General features: G+C 36.8%; 1 protein-coding gene across 7 annotated transcripts in view; it reads left to right on the forward strand.

Annotated features, from left to right (window-relative positions):
• The first annotated feature begins 3,490 nt into the window (after positions 1 to 3,490).
• The window catches only part of ELAVL2 (ELAV like RNA binding protein 2), a 66,233-nt gene continuing 55,301 nt past the window's right edge, over positions 3,491 to 14,422 (forward strand). For 5 of the 7 annotated variants that reach the window (XM_029920107.1, XM_029920108.1, XM_029920111.1 and 2 more), the window contains exons 1-2: positions 3,491 to 3,578; positions 6,415 to 6,658. In XM_029920107.1, the coding sequence (XP_029775967.1) occupies positions 3,507 to 3,578; positions 6,415 to 6,658 (316 nt within the window). In that variant the 5' untranslated portion in view covers positions 3,491 to 3,506. The remainder of the gene's footprint in view (positions 3,579 to 6,414; positions 6,659 to 14,422) is intronic. The other 2 variants (XM_029920109.1, XM_029920110.1) reach the window with 1 other exon arrangement.

Genomic DNA, 14,422 nt, shown 5'->3' on the forward strand with positions numbered 1-14,422 from the left:
GTATCAAGTTAAAACCATTTGAGATCCATAACTTAGTTACGATGCTTTTTTAAGCACCTTTGTGTTATATTTTTCTCACATTTACCTCTGCTTCTGCCATTTTCCTCAAAGTTAGGCCCAGATGCCACATCTCCCTTACCCTCTTGGCCAGTGGCTTGGATCACATTTATACCATATTTTTGTCTTGGCTTCCAGCTTTTTTGTAGTTGGCAATTTGGCACGATAGACTCTTGAAATAAAAGTGCACATGTGATCAAGGTAATTTCTCTTTTTATGCTGTTTAATAAGAGTTTGGATTTTAGTGGGTAAGGGGTGGCTGATGGAATGCACCAAAAATTGAAAATATGCTTTCATAATTAACTCTGGTTGAAATACTTGAGGTGGGATAGGAAAAAAAGCTACTAAGTTTGCATGCATTTAGGGAAGGCATTGCCCTTTCATGCTCAGCTTTTTTAAAAAAAAGAACTGTTCTTTAGATATATTTTGAAATACTTAAAACCAGGGATGTGGATGTGTAGTGGGCATGGCTGGGGGCCTTGCAGACAGATTGAATTGCATGAGGAAAGACAGAAAATGTATGGCTTTGTATGTACTGCAGCTGTTTGAGGGACAAGGAGTGGGTCAGATACTTAGGTGCTTAAATAATACGTTGGCTTGTAAAAAGTTGTGAAAAGTCCCAGATGCTTATATTGTTTATACCACAAGTAGTTTGTGCTTAATTTGATAGGCAGCAGGGAGCTATTGAGGGTTTAGGAAAATCCATTAGGGAGTAGTAGTGCTATTGTGGATTAGGGTAATGAGGGACCTTTGGGAAGGTTGTAATTCAGTGGTTCATATGCAAGATGAGGGCCCAGAGGTGGACAGTAACCATGACAGTGGAGGAGTCTAGGCAGATGGATAGACCTCCTCGGGGTGTGCAGTGGTCTTTCTGTGGTTCTGCTGTGACTAACCTGTAGGGGTCTGATCCCCCAATCAGGTTGGATCTAGGTCTGGGAAACCCTTTTTTCCCTTGCAGACATTTAATGAGAATACTTAATAGAGAATTCTCAGACTGACTTTAGGATGTTTTTTATTAAGTCTGTCTTCTTTGGTGGCTGTCTGCAAGAGGTTGAAAATAGGAAAGAAACTGATGAACCCTAGTTTTCAGAGCTTTGTATTAGGAAGTTTGGAAAATAGGGACTTTTTCTTTTCTCCCACGTGATCATAAAACTGTTGGTTCCAGATAGGAGAAATCGAGCAATAGCATTGGTTTCCTAAAATAGTTCTTTACTCTTGTAAGAAACTTTAGAAATTAGAGTACACAGAAGGTTATTTAAGTAAAAGGGGGGAAAATCAGTTTAAAAAGTCATTATGGAGCTTTGGAAATAAACTGTGTGAGTGTGAAGACATAGAGGTCATTCCCAGTAAAATCATGCTTCCATCAAACAAACACCTCATCGTTCTCTCTTGGAGCCCTGGGAAAGTATAGAATATTCTAGATTGATCTGTGCTAAAGTGCCTTTTCATAAATTACTATATGGAGAATAACAGTAGAAAAAAACCTTAATTGGCACAATTGATGTCTAAATTAAGATGTGAACATATATTGAAACATTACTTTTTAAGCTTTAAAATGAGTGGCTCTGTGTTGCTGAAATGTGCCCCCCCCCCCATTTCCAAAGAGTTTCAGAGCCAATAGAATCTATAAATAGTGCAGCCCCGTTGTCTGTGGTGGATTGAGTGGAGCAGAATTGCCTGTCCTTAAGTGAAGGGGAAGTAGCTTTACATTTTTAGTAACTGAATTGTTGGCCAGCATAAAGGTAAGGGCCATGTGAGCAACTTATTTATAACTTCCCATAAAGGTATGTGTCTGCCTCAAGCAGAGAAACTGTCTGGGGTGCTTGAAATGTAAAAGTGCAGTAGAATCATTTTCCATCCACAGCCTTCCTAGCTGGTTGGTGCAGTAGAGTGACTGTTCACATCCCTGGGGCTTTCAGAAAGAGGGGTGTCAATAAATGAGCTTATTAATTAGCGTTGTCTCCTATGGAATAGAAGGGACTGAGGCCATTAAATGTGAATCTGTGGTTTCATGTAGTGGAGAATGTTGAGATCTTAATTCCCAAGGGTATTCAGGATATAAATTTAAGCTTGGTTGAACCTCTTGGGTGTGGTCCTACCTCTTTTACCATGTGGTCTAATCACAGTCATGTTCTTGTCAAAATATTTCATGGGTATAAAAAGCACTTTATTTTTTCACAGATTAGTTCAAGTATAAGTAGGTTTTTTTTCCTTTTAAATAAAAAACATAGAATCCAGCTGAATTCTCTGGTAACAGTGGGAAAAGGGAAGAAGTATAAAACATTTTCATGGCATCCTGTAAAGTGTATGTTTAAACCCTTTTCGTATGCCAGAAAATGGAATCCGTTGTTATGTGTTAATTAATGTCATCATTTGCATCAAGAATAAATCACTTTACACCCAGGTTTAACTGTATGGATGATGTTTTTATAATCATAGACACCCAAGTAAAAGATGATTATGGCCCTCTTTTGTTTCTCATGGTCTGTTATCAGAGGCTTGAATTTTTCTGAATATTCTGTTGACCATTTAAAGGATCTGCATATATGGCTAAAATGCAAACTTTGGCTTTTGTGCCAATATTGTGGCTCTGTTTAGTATTTGGGCAAGTTGTAATAAGTGGTAAATGGCTCATTAACTATATTGGAGGCCTCATAGCAGCACTAATTTCAAATCGTGCTGCGTTTACAATTTACATTCTAAAAAATGTTCACTTGATTTCGTTCAGGGACAAAGCTGACATCCTGTATAAGCATTACTCCAAACAATCCTATTTATTGGTCCAATTATTTAAATTGAAAGATGCTGGTTTACTGCCTTTTAGTATATGTGAACAATTCTCAGTGAAACTGTTAGAGATCAGTTGGACTATAGTGGCAGAATAACCTCACAGGGTTTCAATTCACGTTTAATTTTAAGTCCCAGGATTAAGGATCATTTATAGTATAATGTAACAGTGTGGGCAAATATAGCTTCCCTTAATGCCTCTCTGATATTTTGGGGGAAAAGCGCTTTTATTCAAAACATTCACTTATGAATTACATGACTGCCTTTTCTCACTATAAATTTCATTCACATTTCCTTCTCCCACATCCTTGAGAGACAGGACAGCATGCAGTGTTTTGCTTCATTTTATTTAAAAAATTTTTTGAGATGTGGTTTAAGGTAGTTCTTCAGGATAGATGTCAAGGTAACTAGTTAACACTGTTTGAAAATCAGGCTCTTAATTAAAAATGCTTAATTTGTGCAAGAAAACTACATGTTAAAATGAATTTGGAAAGATTAGATTGGAATTGCCTCAAATTCAATTAAGCCACACTGCATGGACGTGCTGGGAATATCAATACAATCACTGTAAATTTTGTACAAACTGATTTGTTGCATTATCTTGCTCATCTAACATACGGTACTTTTTGTGTCCATATTGCAGACGGCAACTCCAAACTAACATGGCAGTCAGACTGTGTGATGTGGCTTCTCTGCTTAGAAGTGGTTCGTGGGCAGCAGAGCCTTGGACTGGGGTCTGTGGGATTTTTCTTAAATTCTGTAGGCTACTTTTTTTTAGCATGTTGCAGGAGTGCTGAGGCCATACCAAACACTTGAACTTTTCATTTGGCATACTAATTATTCTTACATTTAACCTATTGCGGTATGGCCATCATTAGGATTTAAAGCACATTGCAATTTTAACCACAGTGGTATATGTAGCATCAGAACCATGCTTTTGTATGTGACTTTTTATAATCGAAATTAGGATTTAGTGCAGACTAAAATAAAAGAGTGACAAGCTTTTAAAAAAAAAACAAAAGTTTTGGTATGGTCTGAATACTAAGTTACCGTAATTCTTTACATTCTGTTTACTATGTATTTTTTTGGTTACTAAATTTTGAAGTTATTTACAATTCCTGATGCTCAAAAAAAATTGTTGAAATTGTAAATCTGGCTGAAAATTATTTGCCCAGTAACTGTTGAAAGAGTTTGCATTCTGTGAACAGTTGTGTTGAGCCTATCAATGGAATATGCATTATTTGTAAAATATAGCACATTAGTATCATTTTATTCTGAGCAGATGGTCCTATAGCTGAGAGATGCTGTAATTTTCAGCGCACACAGCCTACTGCAGCTGTTCACTTGAATGTTGGCTTAGGAGCTCATTCTTGCCACCTGAACATGGAAATAAATGTGCAATTAAGTGAGGAGTGTTTGTTGTCCTTGCTAAATCCTGCTAATTTCAGTCAATGAACACTTTATATTTCGAATGCCATCCCAATGAGTTAAGTCCAGATCTCATATTTGGGGTTCACCTAGTTTCTACACATACCCTAACTTTTGAATAGTGATTTGTTTTAATTGGCTTTGGGCACTCTAATCTTGGAACTCTTTGTTTCTATAAATGTTGGGCAAAGGTTAATTCCACAAGAGTTTTGCTGTGGAAAGTGACCCACAGCAAATATTCTGCAGACTGAACAGTTATGCTTTATTAGGAAATTTGAAAACTCCTTTTGCAGTTTCAGATAAAGTTGTTAATTATAATAAAATGCATATCTTGATTTTTTTTTGATTTTTTTTTCTTACAGAATTCCAAAGATTTATTTCCCCATACTTCTTTAAGTATTCCCTGAGAACACTTATTAACCCAGAGGGGTAGTAGCATGCAGCTTGTAGAAAAACCCATTTCTTTGAAATGGAAATGAAGTCCTAGAGGATTATAGGTTGTTTGATATTTCATAGGTGGTCTAGATTTTGTCTCCTATTTTTTTTATTATGATAGCACTGATTCTTGTCCAGTCTGACCAGTCTTAATCTGGTCAGTTGACCAATCTCAATCTATCCTATGCTGCCTTCTTTTATAAACATCTCTTGGTACTCTTGATAGCAGAGATGTCTTGCTGTATGCTTATTCACTGTTGTGCCCTTTTATTTTTCTTAGACAAGATGCTTTAAAAAACAAAAAAAAAATACGTTTTTTTTTCTCTTGTAACACTCTTTCCCTCTACTTTGCTTTTTAAAAATTTTGCCTCAAATTCTTTGCCTTTTATATGTTTAAGAAGTTCCCTAAAGCTAGCATTCCATCAATTCAGAATTGTCAGTTTGGAGAAGTTGTTCTTTGTGGAGATGAAGGATGCATTGGCTGAAATATGAAGGATGACTCTTTTAATGATGCTTTGTTTTTTGGATTCCCTCTCAGTCTTGGCTGTCCAAAGGACATAGCTATTGGAAGATGGTTTTAGAAAATTTGGGGCTGTGGTTTGTGACTCTTTTGCTTAAAGAGCATAGCATTGATTTTTAGGAAACTAGATCCAGATTTGCTTATTAATGAGTAGATTTCTAGAGTAGCCTGAAGAGTTTGAGGCCATTTCCCCCAAATCTGCTATTTATCCTGTATTTGGAGTTTATAGATACCTTATTACTTGCATTTCAACAGGCTTATGTGCTCAAATGAAAAGTCCTTGGGCTGGTCTGTTTGTAAAAGTTGAAATATTTATATTGTTGTTTTGGTGGACTGGATAGGTTTTTATTTTTTTCCCTTTCAAAGTCAGAATCCAGGCAGAATGCCATACTACATTGTTTGGGGACTCTATTTTGATGCCGTAGATCAGTTGCCTTGTTGTGATTTTTAGTCGCCAAGGTTGACAAGAATGGCTTGTTAGATTCTACAAGGTACACTACGTATGCCTAGCTTCTTTTCCAAGTTATCCTTCAAATCCTTTTCATGCCCTAACACTTAACATCTGATATTTTTCTTAGTTCTTACTAACAGAAGAGGTATAAGATATTGTCAATCAAAAAATTTTCAATATGTAACCAAAACAGTACATGTTGACAAATTTATATTTTTTAAAGTACTCTTACTCCTTGATTTTAAGTTAATGGATGTCTGTCAGTTTTAGTTATTGAAACTCTTAGGCTTAACTGAAAATCTTCAGAGTTAGGAAGACCAATTCTTGGTTTGTTTTTCTGGTAGCATGTTAAGCACTTCTGTTTTGTAGTATGCATTATAGTCAGGGTTTAAATCCATGCCCTTTGGTACTAAATTTCCTTGAGTCTGTGGACACTGCAGGTGAGTAAGGGTATATGAGTAGACCCAGAGTGCGGTTCTAGAGAATGTTTAACATTTACATTCTGCTTTTATATGCATGTATGGAATATGTATGTGAAAGTATAATTGTGAACTTAAATTGACTAGCTTAGTATATGAAGTAGAAAGTAGCGTAGGTGTTGCACTTTTTGTTGAAGCTTTGTTGTAATTTCAGCAGAACGACTTGTATTTAGTGTCACATATTTACATTCTTGGTTGGAATCTCTAATAGTTTGTGAAATATGAATTCTGACATTTCTTATTTTCTCTGTTTTTAGCAGGTAATTGCTGCCATGGAAACACAACTGTCTAATGGGCCAACTTGCAATAACACAGCCAATGGTCCAACCACCATAAACAACAACTGCTCATCACCGGTTGACTCTGGGAACACAGAGGACAGCAAGACCAACTTAATAGTCAACTACCTTCCTCAAAACATGACACAGGAGGAACTAAAGAGTCTCTTTGGGAGCATCGGTGAGATAGAGTCCTGTAAGCTTGTAAGAGACAAAATAACAGGTATGCAGTTTTGTATAGGTTACTCACCTTTAAAGGATTGTGTTTCAAGGTGTGAGAAAATAATAGGTTTTCTCCCAGTAAATCATTCAGTTGGTGTACTTTTACAGTCTAGATACTCTCTCTGTTACCAACTACATCAGCATCATGAAACTTGGGTTTTAGAATTTTGTTTTTCTTTTAAAGCATAAAATCTTTTTTTATGGTCAGTGTATGTTATAATGAGACTTTTATATACCCTGAGCTGTATAATAACGTTTTTGAAAACTGTTTTAAAAGTATGTGTATGGGACAGAAAGTGTCATTTTGACTTTTCAGTTCCCTAAGCTTCTGTTTTAGTGTTTTAACAATGAATTATAAGAAGAATACTCAATTTGGAAGAAGGAAGAAACTTCTTAAAATGTCTTTTCCCTTAAGTCTGTATAGTCCTACGTGTAATATATATGACAGAGTAAATGCTAGTGTTTACATTGTCAGTGTATAAATATTTGTACTGATGTAATTTGAGTGTAGCAGGATCTAATGTTTTGTTCCTTGACGAGTAAAGGAAAAAAGTGGTGTAAGTGCTTCTCTTATGCTGAAGGTAAAAATGAGAGGATGGGTATTTGGCCTCTGATACTGCATTTTGAATAGTAGGTAGTGGAAAATATCCTTAGTATTTTGTAAGATTTGACTAAATTCTTAGAAGAAGCCAAAAACCTAAATGAGGAGCATGTTCTTGGGATACAATGTTTCCGATAGGAGTTGTTTTCAAACATGGAAAATGTGTGAAGTGTACAAAGGCATTCTCATGCTCTTTCTCCTGCTAATGTTAAAAGAGTGTTGGTGTATATGAAATTTCCTTACATGTCTTATAACTCGTACTATAAAACTAAATATTGGAAATGGGTAAAGAATACCTATATACTGTGTGAAGAGTTGGACCAGGAGTCTGCACTTCAGTCCCGTGACTCTGGACAAGTCCGCTCTTGGTCTCCCTTGGTAAAATGAGGGAGAGGGCAGAGAAAGGGGTCATACCAGGGAATTTCTGAGGTCACTTTATACTTTGAATTAGTACGTTTGGCTGTTCTTTTACCAAGACAGCAGGGCTTACTGTCTCCAAGGTGAGTGAGTAAGTTCCTAGAGCTATCACCTCTGTGTGGCCTCACAATCATATTTTCTTGAGCTACAAATTGAGGCTCAGAGAGAGAACTTATTTAAATCAAGAAAAACTAAGTAAAACTTGGTTGTCATCAATCCATATTGAGTAATCATATTTTAACTAATTTTTTTACTTAGATGTTCACCACGACATCATCAGGAAGATTTGTTGTTTTTGAATGCTGATAATCAAATGGATAGTATTTTTCCATTTCTTTTTCCAAAATTTGTGTGACTCACATACATGAAATTTATAAAGAAACAGCTTTTGAAAAGTTGGAAAAGTTAAGAGAACAACTGACTCTTAGATATGTCTGTCCCGACAGTGAATTTTTTTACTATCTTTTTAGCTAAAGAGCATCTTTGCATGTGGGTTTTACAACCTCTTTGACATAAATGGCTATGTGATAAATGGTATAAAGACCATGACCTCAGTGATGTGATGCTTTCTGGTTTGATTGCTTAGTAGCTATCCCTACCACTTAAAATAAAAAATAAAGCTTGAACTAGTTGCATCTTTTGTTATGATACTGAGAGTAGATGAAAATATGAAATAAATCATACATCCTTTCTATTTGGCATCTTCCACAGAAAACATCTAAGAGATTTTTATCTCTTATCTCTGGTCAGTCTTGAATTATGTTATTCTTTGAGAAGTATTTATTTATTTAAAAATGTTTTAAATGTTTATTTTTGAGAAAGAGACCGAGAGACAGAGTGTGAGTGGGGAAGGGGCAGAGAGAGAGGGAGACACAGAATCTGAAGCAGGCTTCAGGCTCTGAGCTGTCAGCATAGAACCTGATGGGGGACCAGAACTCATGAACTGTGTGATCATGACCTGAGCTGAAGTGGAATGCTTAACTGAGCCACCCAGGTGCTCCCTGAAGTCTTTTTTTAAGAACTGTTTTATGATGCAGATGGATAAATTGGAATTTTGTGTCTTCGTATCATTTGCCTCCCTTTCTTTAGTGTGACAAACAGTGCTAAAAGAGCCATAGTGCATGGTGATCTGAAGTACATGGTTAGGTATTGGCAAAGTGCATTAATATTTACTGTCCATTTCCTTTACCCCCCAACAACACCCTGTTGCCTTTTCAGTAAGAACAGGCCAATTAACTTTTCCACCATGGTAAAATTTCTGTTTAAAATCTCTGGTAGGCAAATGGAGTACCCAGAAAAACCCATAGTGATCATGAGGGTCAAAAGATGTTTTCTAAACTTCACTTCATGAGACACAACCATACTTGTTCTTTAAAATGAATGTACCATTGGCAGACAAGTTAGAGAAATGCTGCCTTTCATAGATTCTATTTAAGAGCCAAACTGAAGATCATCAGCATAATACAAACCGCATATTAAAATTCTGCAGTAATGAAATCAGGTTTGGGCCTTATTTGACCACAGAACTCATTTTAGGGGACATCTCCCTGATACTAGATTTTCGTTGAGCATGTAAAAGCTTTCATTTAATGGTTTACTATCTGAAACTTCTCTGTAACCTGTTTATATCAGTAAAGTATGAGCATGTGTCAAAGATGAATATCCATGATAATGAACTATACAGTGGATTAAAAAGTTGAGTAAGAATACAAAGGACCTCATCAGTAACTGTGTTTTGACTTAGCCCCCTGGCACTTAGTATGGGTTAAACCAGTGTTCAGAAGGGTCTGACTCATTTAGCTACAAGCATTAATTACCTCAGGTATATTGTTCTTTAATTCTGAGTTTTTTAGTAAATATTTGTATGGAACAAAATAGTTCCGTAAATGATGGATTTCTAAAACTGGTTTTTGAATGGTTGTACTTTACAAAGTGGGCCTATCTTCCTAAGAAGCTACTGTTAATATATCTAGAAAAATTGGAAGAATGTGTAAGGATTTGGAGTCTGCCCGTGGGGTTTAGCATCAGCCAATGTTTGCAGTTTCTTAGTACACATTTTTAGGGTTAGATTTGAGTTCCTTGGTCTAATGATCCAATTTATCCTACTCCCAGAGAGCTCCTGGGCCACCTCTTTGTATTCTGATTTTGTAAGAGGTGGGCATTAACTGTTCGGTTGTGAGAAAACTATGAGATCACTCTTGGGGGAGAACATTTAAATTACTTTTTCATTTTTCTTAAACCATTCTTTAATAATGCTGAATTAGGAAACTATCTAAGGTAAAAAAAAATCTAGTAGGAAGGTGTGTGCCTCTTTCCTATGTCTTAAAAAAAAAAAGTGTATGATTTGTAGATTGTTGGTGTTGGCAAATCAATGTCACAATTTTGATAGAATGAGGATTAGAGAAATACATTAAGAAGCCTCTTCAGTAGTAAATACAGTAATCTTTTTGGCCTAAATTCCATTTATGATGTTGTTTTTCAGGCCCTTTCTTTGGTTTTGTGCCCAGCTTTATGCTTCATCCCATTTCCTGTCTATAGGCATTCATCATGAGAAGCCACTGCTGCTTGTACAGTTTAGCTGATGTCAGTCCATCTCTTTGAGTTTATGCACTTCAGAGTCCTTGACACCTGCTGATGCTGCATTCTAGAGGAGTGAAATGCATTTTTTGATGCAAGGAATGAGTAATAGAATGTTAGAATCAGAAAAGTACTTGAGGTGACCTTAGCCAGCTCCCTCACATAACAGGTGATCTGAAGCCCAGGTTTATTTAAATGACTAGTCCAGGACCACATGGCTTAAGCAGTGGAGCAGGGACCAGAATTCTGGTTTTCTGATTTTTCCTGGGATATTTCCTCCCTGCCTTTAGTTGGAGGCCAGAACTCATTAAAAATTAAATTCAGAACTAACTGATAAATATATAGTGAGACACCTAACTTGTACAGATTCACCGAGGGGCATCTTCTGGTGTGTGTATCATCTTCAGAAGGGGAATGAGATTTTTGGAGTAAAAGACTTGGGGGTCCATAAAAGGAAGGAGAACATCCATGCTTCTCTAGAAACTTTGCAGTCTGTAGTTGTGAATTTGGGTGTTCTAGCCTAGTGATTCTTAAATCTGGCTGCACAACCTCATGTGAGGGAGTTTTTAGAAATAAAGATTCTGGAGATCTTGGAAAACTTTTGTCAGAAAGCTCCCCAGGTGATTTTGATGGGCAAGCAAGCAGTCTTGGGAATCAGCCTTTTGAAGTATAGTCAGTAGCGTTCCTGCATTGGAATCCATTGGGATGATTACCATAAATGCCCAGACCTACTGAATCAGCATCTTTGAGGTGTAGGGCCCAGAATGTTCCATTTACCTGGAAGTCAACCAACTTCTATTCCTGAACATTTTTCAGGGAGATAGAACCAGAATTAGCCAGGTTTACCTGAGCTCTGGCTGGAGATGGGTGGGAGAGTTAGAACTGCAGTGCCTGATTCTGTGGTAAACTAAGTTTCAGGTGCTGTGCCCTCCGCAGCATTGGTTTCTGATGAGTTTACTCCTGGTATTTATTACTAGACATGTCAAGTTTAAAAGTCACTAGGCTGTGTCTTTACTGTACATCTGACCTGAAAGGGTATGTGTACATATGTAATTAATATTCAAAATTCCAAGAGATCTCGTTCTGTTATTGGTACTTTTCCTTCTAAATGAAGAGCGAGGGAAGTATAGTTAGTTGAAGACCTCAGGTCATGAGTGGTACTTCTTTATCTTGGTGTGATGTCTTCACTTTTATTCTAGGAATTGTTTGAGGTGGGTCCTATGCTGACCCACCTGCCATCTAGAATCTTTTAGACAAAAAGGAAAAACAAAGACCTGATGAGGGGGACCTACCTAGGTGACTCAGTTGGTTAAGTGTCCGACTTTGGCTCAGGTCAGATCTCATGGTTTTTGGGTTCAAGCCCCGTGTCCCGCGTCAGGCTATGAGCTGACAGCTCAGAGCCTGGAGCCTGCTTCAGATTCTGTGTATCCCTCTCCTCTGCCCCTCCCCCTACTCATTCATATTCTCTCTCTCTCTCTCTCTCTCATTCTGTGTATCCCTCTCTGCCCCTCCCCCCTACTCATTCTCTCTCTCAAATAAATAAATAAATAAATAAACAAACATTAAAACAAAGACCTAAAGAAACATCTACAAACTGTAGGCAACCCAAGAGGGATTTTGCCACTGTTGATTACCTGTCAATCATCTGTGGCAACCATCTGTGGTAACACATGCAGACTCCCTCCTCCCACCTTGTTTTGCCTTAGGGGCGGTGTGGTTAAATCTTTTTTTTTTTCTATGAAGTTTCTTAGGTAGACTTGAGTTATGACTTGCTTACTGAGAATGTTGAAATTAGTTTTGGTCATGGTTTATTTCATCAAAATGATGTGATTTTCGAACTTTATTTTAATGGCATTATATTCGCCCCTTCTTTTATTTATTTGTTTATCAAATAACTGGCAGTTTTTATTATTATTTTTATTTTTTAAGTGTATTTATTTTGAGAGAGTGCACGAGAGTACGAGCAGGGGCAGAACAGAGAAAGGTAGAATCCCCTGGAAGCTGGGCTCAAACTCAAGAACTATTAGATCATGACCTGGGCTATAATCGAGTCCAGTGCTTAATCAACTGAGCCACCCAGGTGACCCTCCACTCTTGTTTTGTTTTTGTTTTTGTTTTTTAACAAATACAATCTTAGCTTCTCAGGATTGAAATAGATAAGTGGTTATTTTATTTTTCTAATGCATACCTTCAAATTTAATAGCACTCATTACTGTGATGAAGTCAATCAGAGTAATCCTTAGGCTGTTTTGATGAACATTAATTTGAAAAGGTGGTTGTGTGTGTCAGTTACAATCCTAAGGTTAGCTGTTCAGTGTCTGTAGTTTCAAGAGATTAAGAATTCTGATTCTTGCATACAGGTAGTTGACAGGAGCAGAGTGGGTGGTTGGCTGGCTTAATAAACACCTCACTTTGCAGACTCTGGGTGCTGTTTAACAGAGATTTAGCAGAAAGGCTAGTGTGTGTTCAGGTCTTCACAAAACAAGAGAACTTGGTTCCACAAGGTAAATGCTTTGGGGGTCCCTAGAGTATTAACTATGGAATGCAATATGTTTGAATTATAGCTGTTCTTAGATTTTAGTGGCTAAATTTGTATAAAGTGAAGTGGGGGTTTTTTTTTGATACTGAAGAAATCTTATGTATATTTATCAACATATATTTAAACCTAATTTTTTAATTGCACCTGTCTTTTCCAAAAGTCATGGCTAATCAGTTATTAAGAATTTGATGTTATTACTGTAGAAGCTTTTTTAAAGTTTGTGGGAAAGACTTTAAAATTCTTATATTCATTTTTTCCACTCAGACCTTGAACTGGGGGTGTTTTATAGAACATATTTCTGTGTCAGCATTGGTTAATATAGATGAAGAATTTCAGGATGATGAAGTTAAAATTTTATCAAATTTAAGAAATCATATACAGTTCTTTACCATCATCTGGAGAGGAAAACCTTTCCTTAATTCTCTCAGTTTCATTCACGGACCCCCGGGGACTGAACCGAACAAAGGATAGATTATACAGTGTTTTATGTCAGTTATATCTCAATAAAATGGGGAGGGAGGAGATTCAACAGGAGAAGAGGCACACAATTTTTATTAGCATTATATGTGCACTGGAGTTCACAAAAAGGAAAACTCAAAAAGTGGTTAGATTTAGGGCTTATATACCATTTTGACAAAGGAAAGGGGGTTTTGGGTTCTGAGGCATCATAAATTGTGAGGTGACCAGGAGTTACAAAGGGGAACCTGTTAGCAGGTATTGAGCTATTGTTTATTTTAGCAAGGTTTGTTCATTGTGGTGCCAGTTTTTCATCTTTGTGGTGAAAGTTGCTCTGATCTTTCTGGCGCAGATGAGGGGGACCTCTCTGCACAAGGGAGATGTGTGACCTGCTCTTCAGACAGAAAAGAATAGGGTAGAGAACTCTTTCTGTGGCTGTTGATTCTTAGTTGTCTTATGTTTGGAATACCCCTTAGGCAAAAGTAGTGTATTTGGGGTGGTATCTTCTAGGACCCCTTTACCAATATATTAACTCTCAGTTAACAAACCTAAAGAGAAAAGGCTCTTGGGATGTCCCATAGTAGTGCAACCTGAAATGGCTAGTTGCTGGGAAGAAAAGATGACTGTTTTGAGGATATAGAAGAGTTTGAAACAAAAATAATTGCTCATTAATTTGTCAATCATTGGGATTTCAGTTTCTCTGATTTTTCTTGGTGTTGATATTTATGTCACTTTGTTTTATTCCATTAGAAGGAAATGAAGAAAAGTATTGGAACTCCCTAGAGCTGATTACATATTTTTCAGCAGCTTTTAAAGAATATTTACTGGGAGAATGAGGTTGGATCTATTGTGCAAATGAGATTTTGATTCCATGCTTTCTTGACCCATATCCTCATTGTTGCTTCTAGAATGATCATATTTGTCTTGTCAGTAGATTAAGAACATGTGTTTGATTCCTTCATTTAACTTTGATTTATTAATTTGATACAAAACACAAATGTTGTTAATGTATTCAAATTAATAGAAAATGCAGTTGAAATTCTGTAAGGCATTCTCCCCTTAAAATTCAGCAAAGTGTGTGTGCTTGTGTGCTGTTGTGGATCTTTTCACACTTTTTCCCCCCTAGTTTTTGTTTATTTTTGCATCGGGATTAGTAGCATAGAATAGAAATCACT

This window comes from Suricata suricatta, chromosome 13 (genome assembly GCF_006229205.1).
Source record: "Suricata suricatta isolate VVHF042 chromosome 13, meerkat_22Aug2017_6uvM2_HiC, whole genome shotgun sequence".
Lineage (NCBI taxonomy): Eukaryota > Metazoa > Chordata > Mammalia > Carnivora > Herpestidae > Suricata > Suricata suricatta.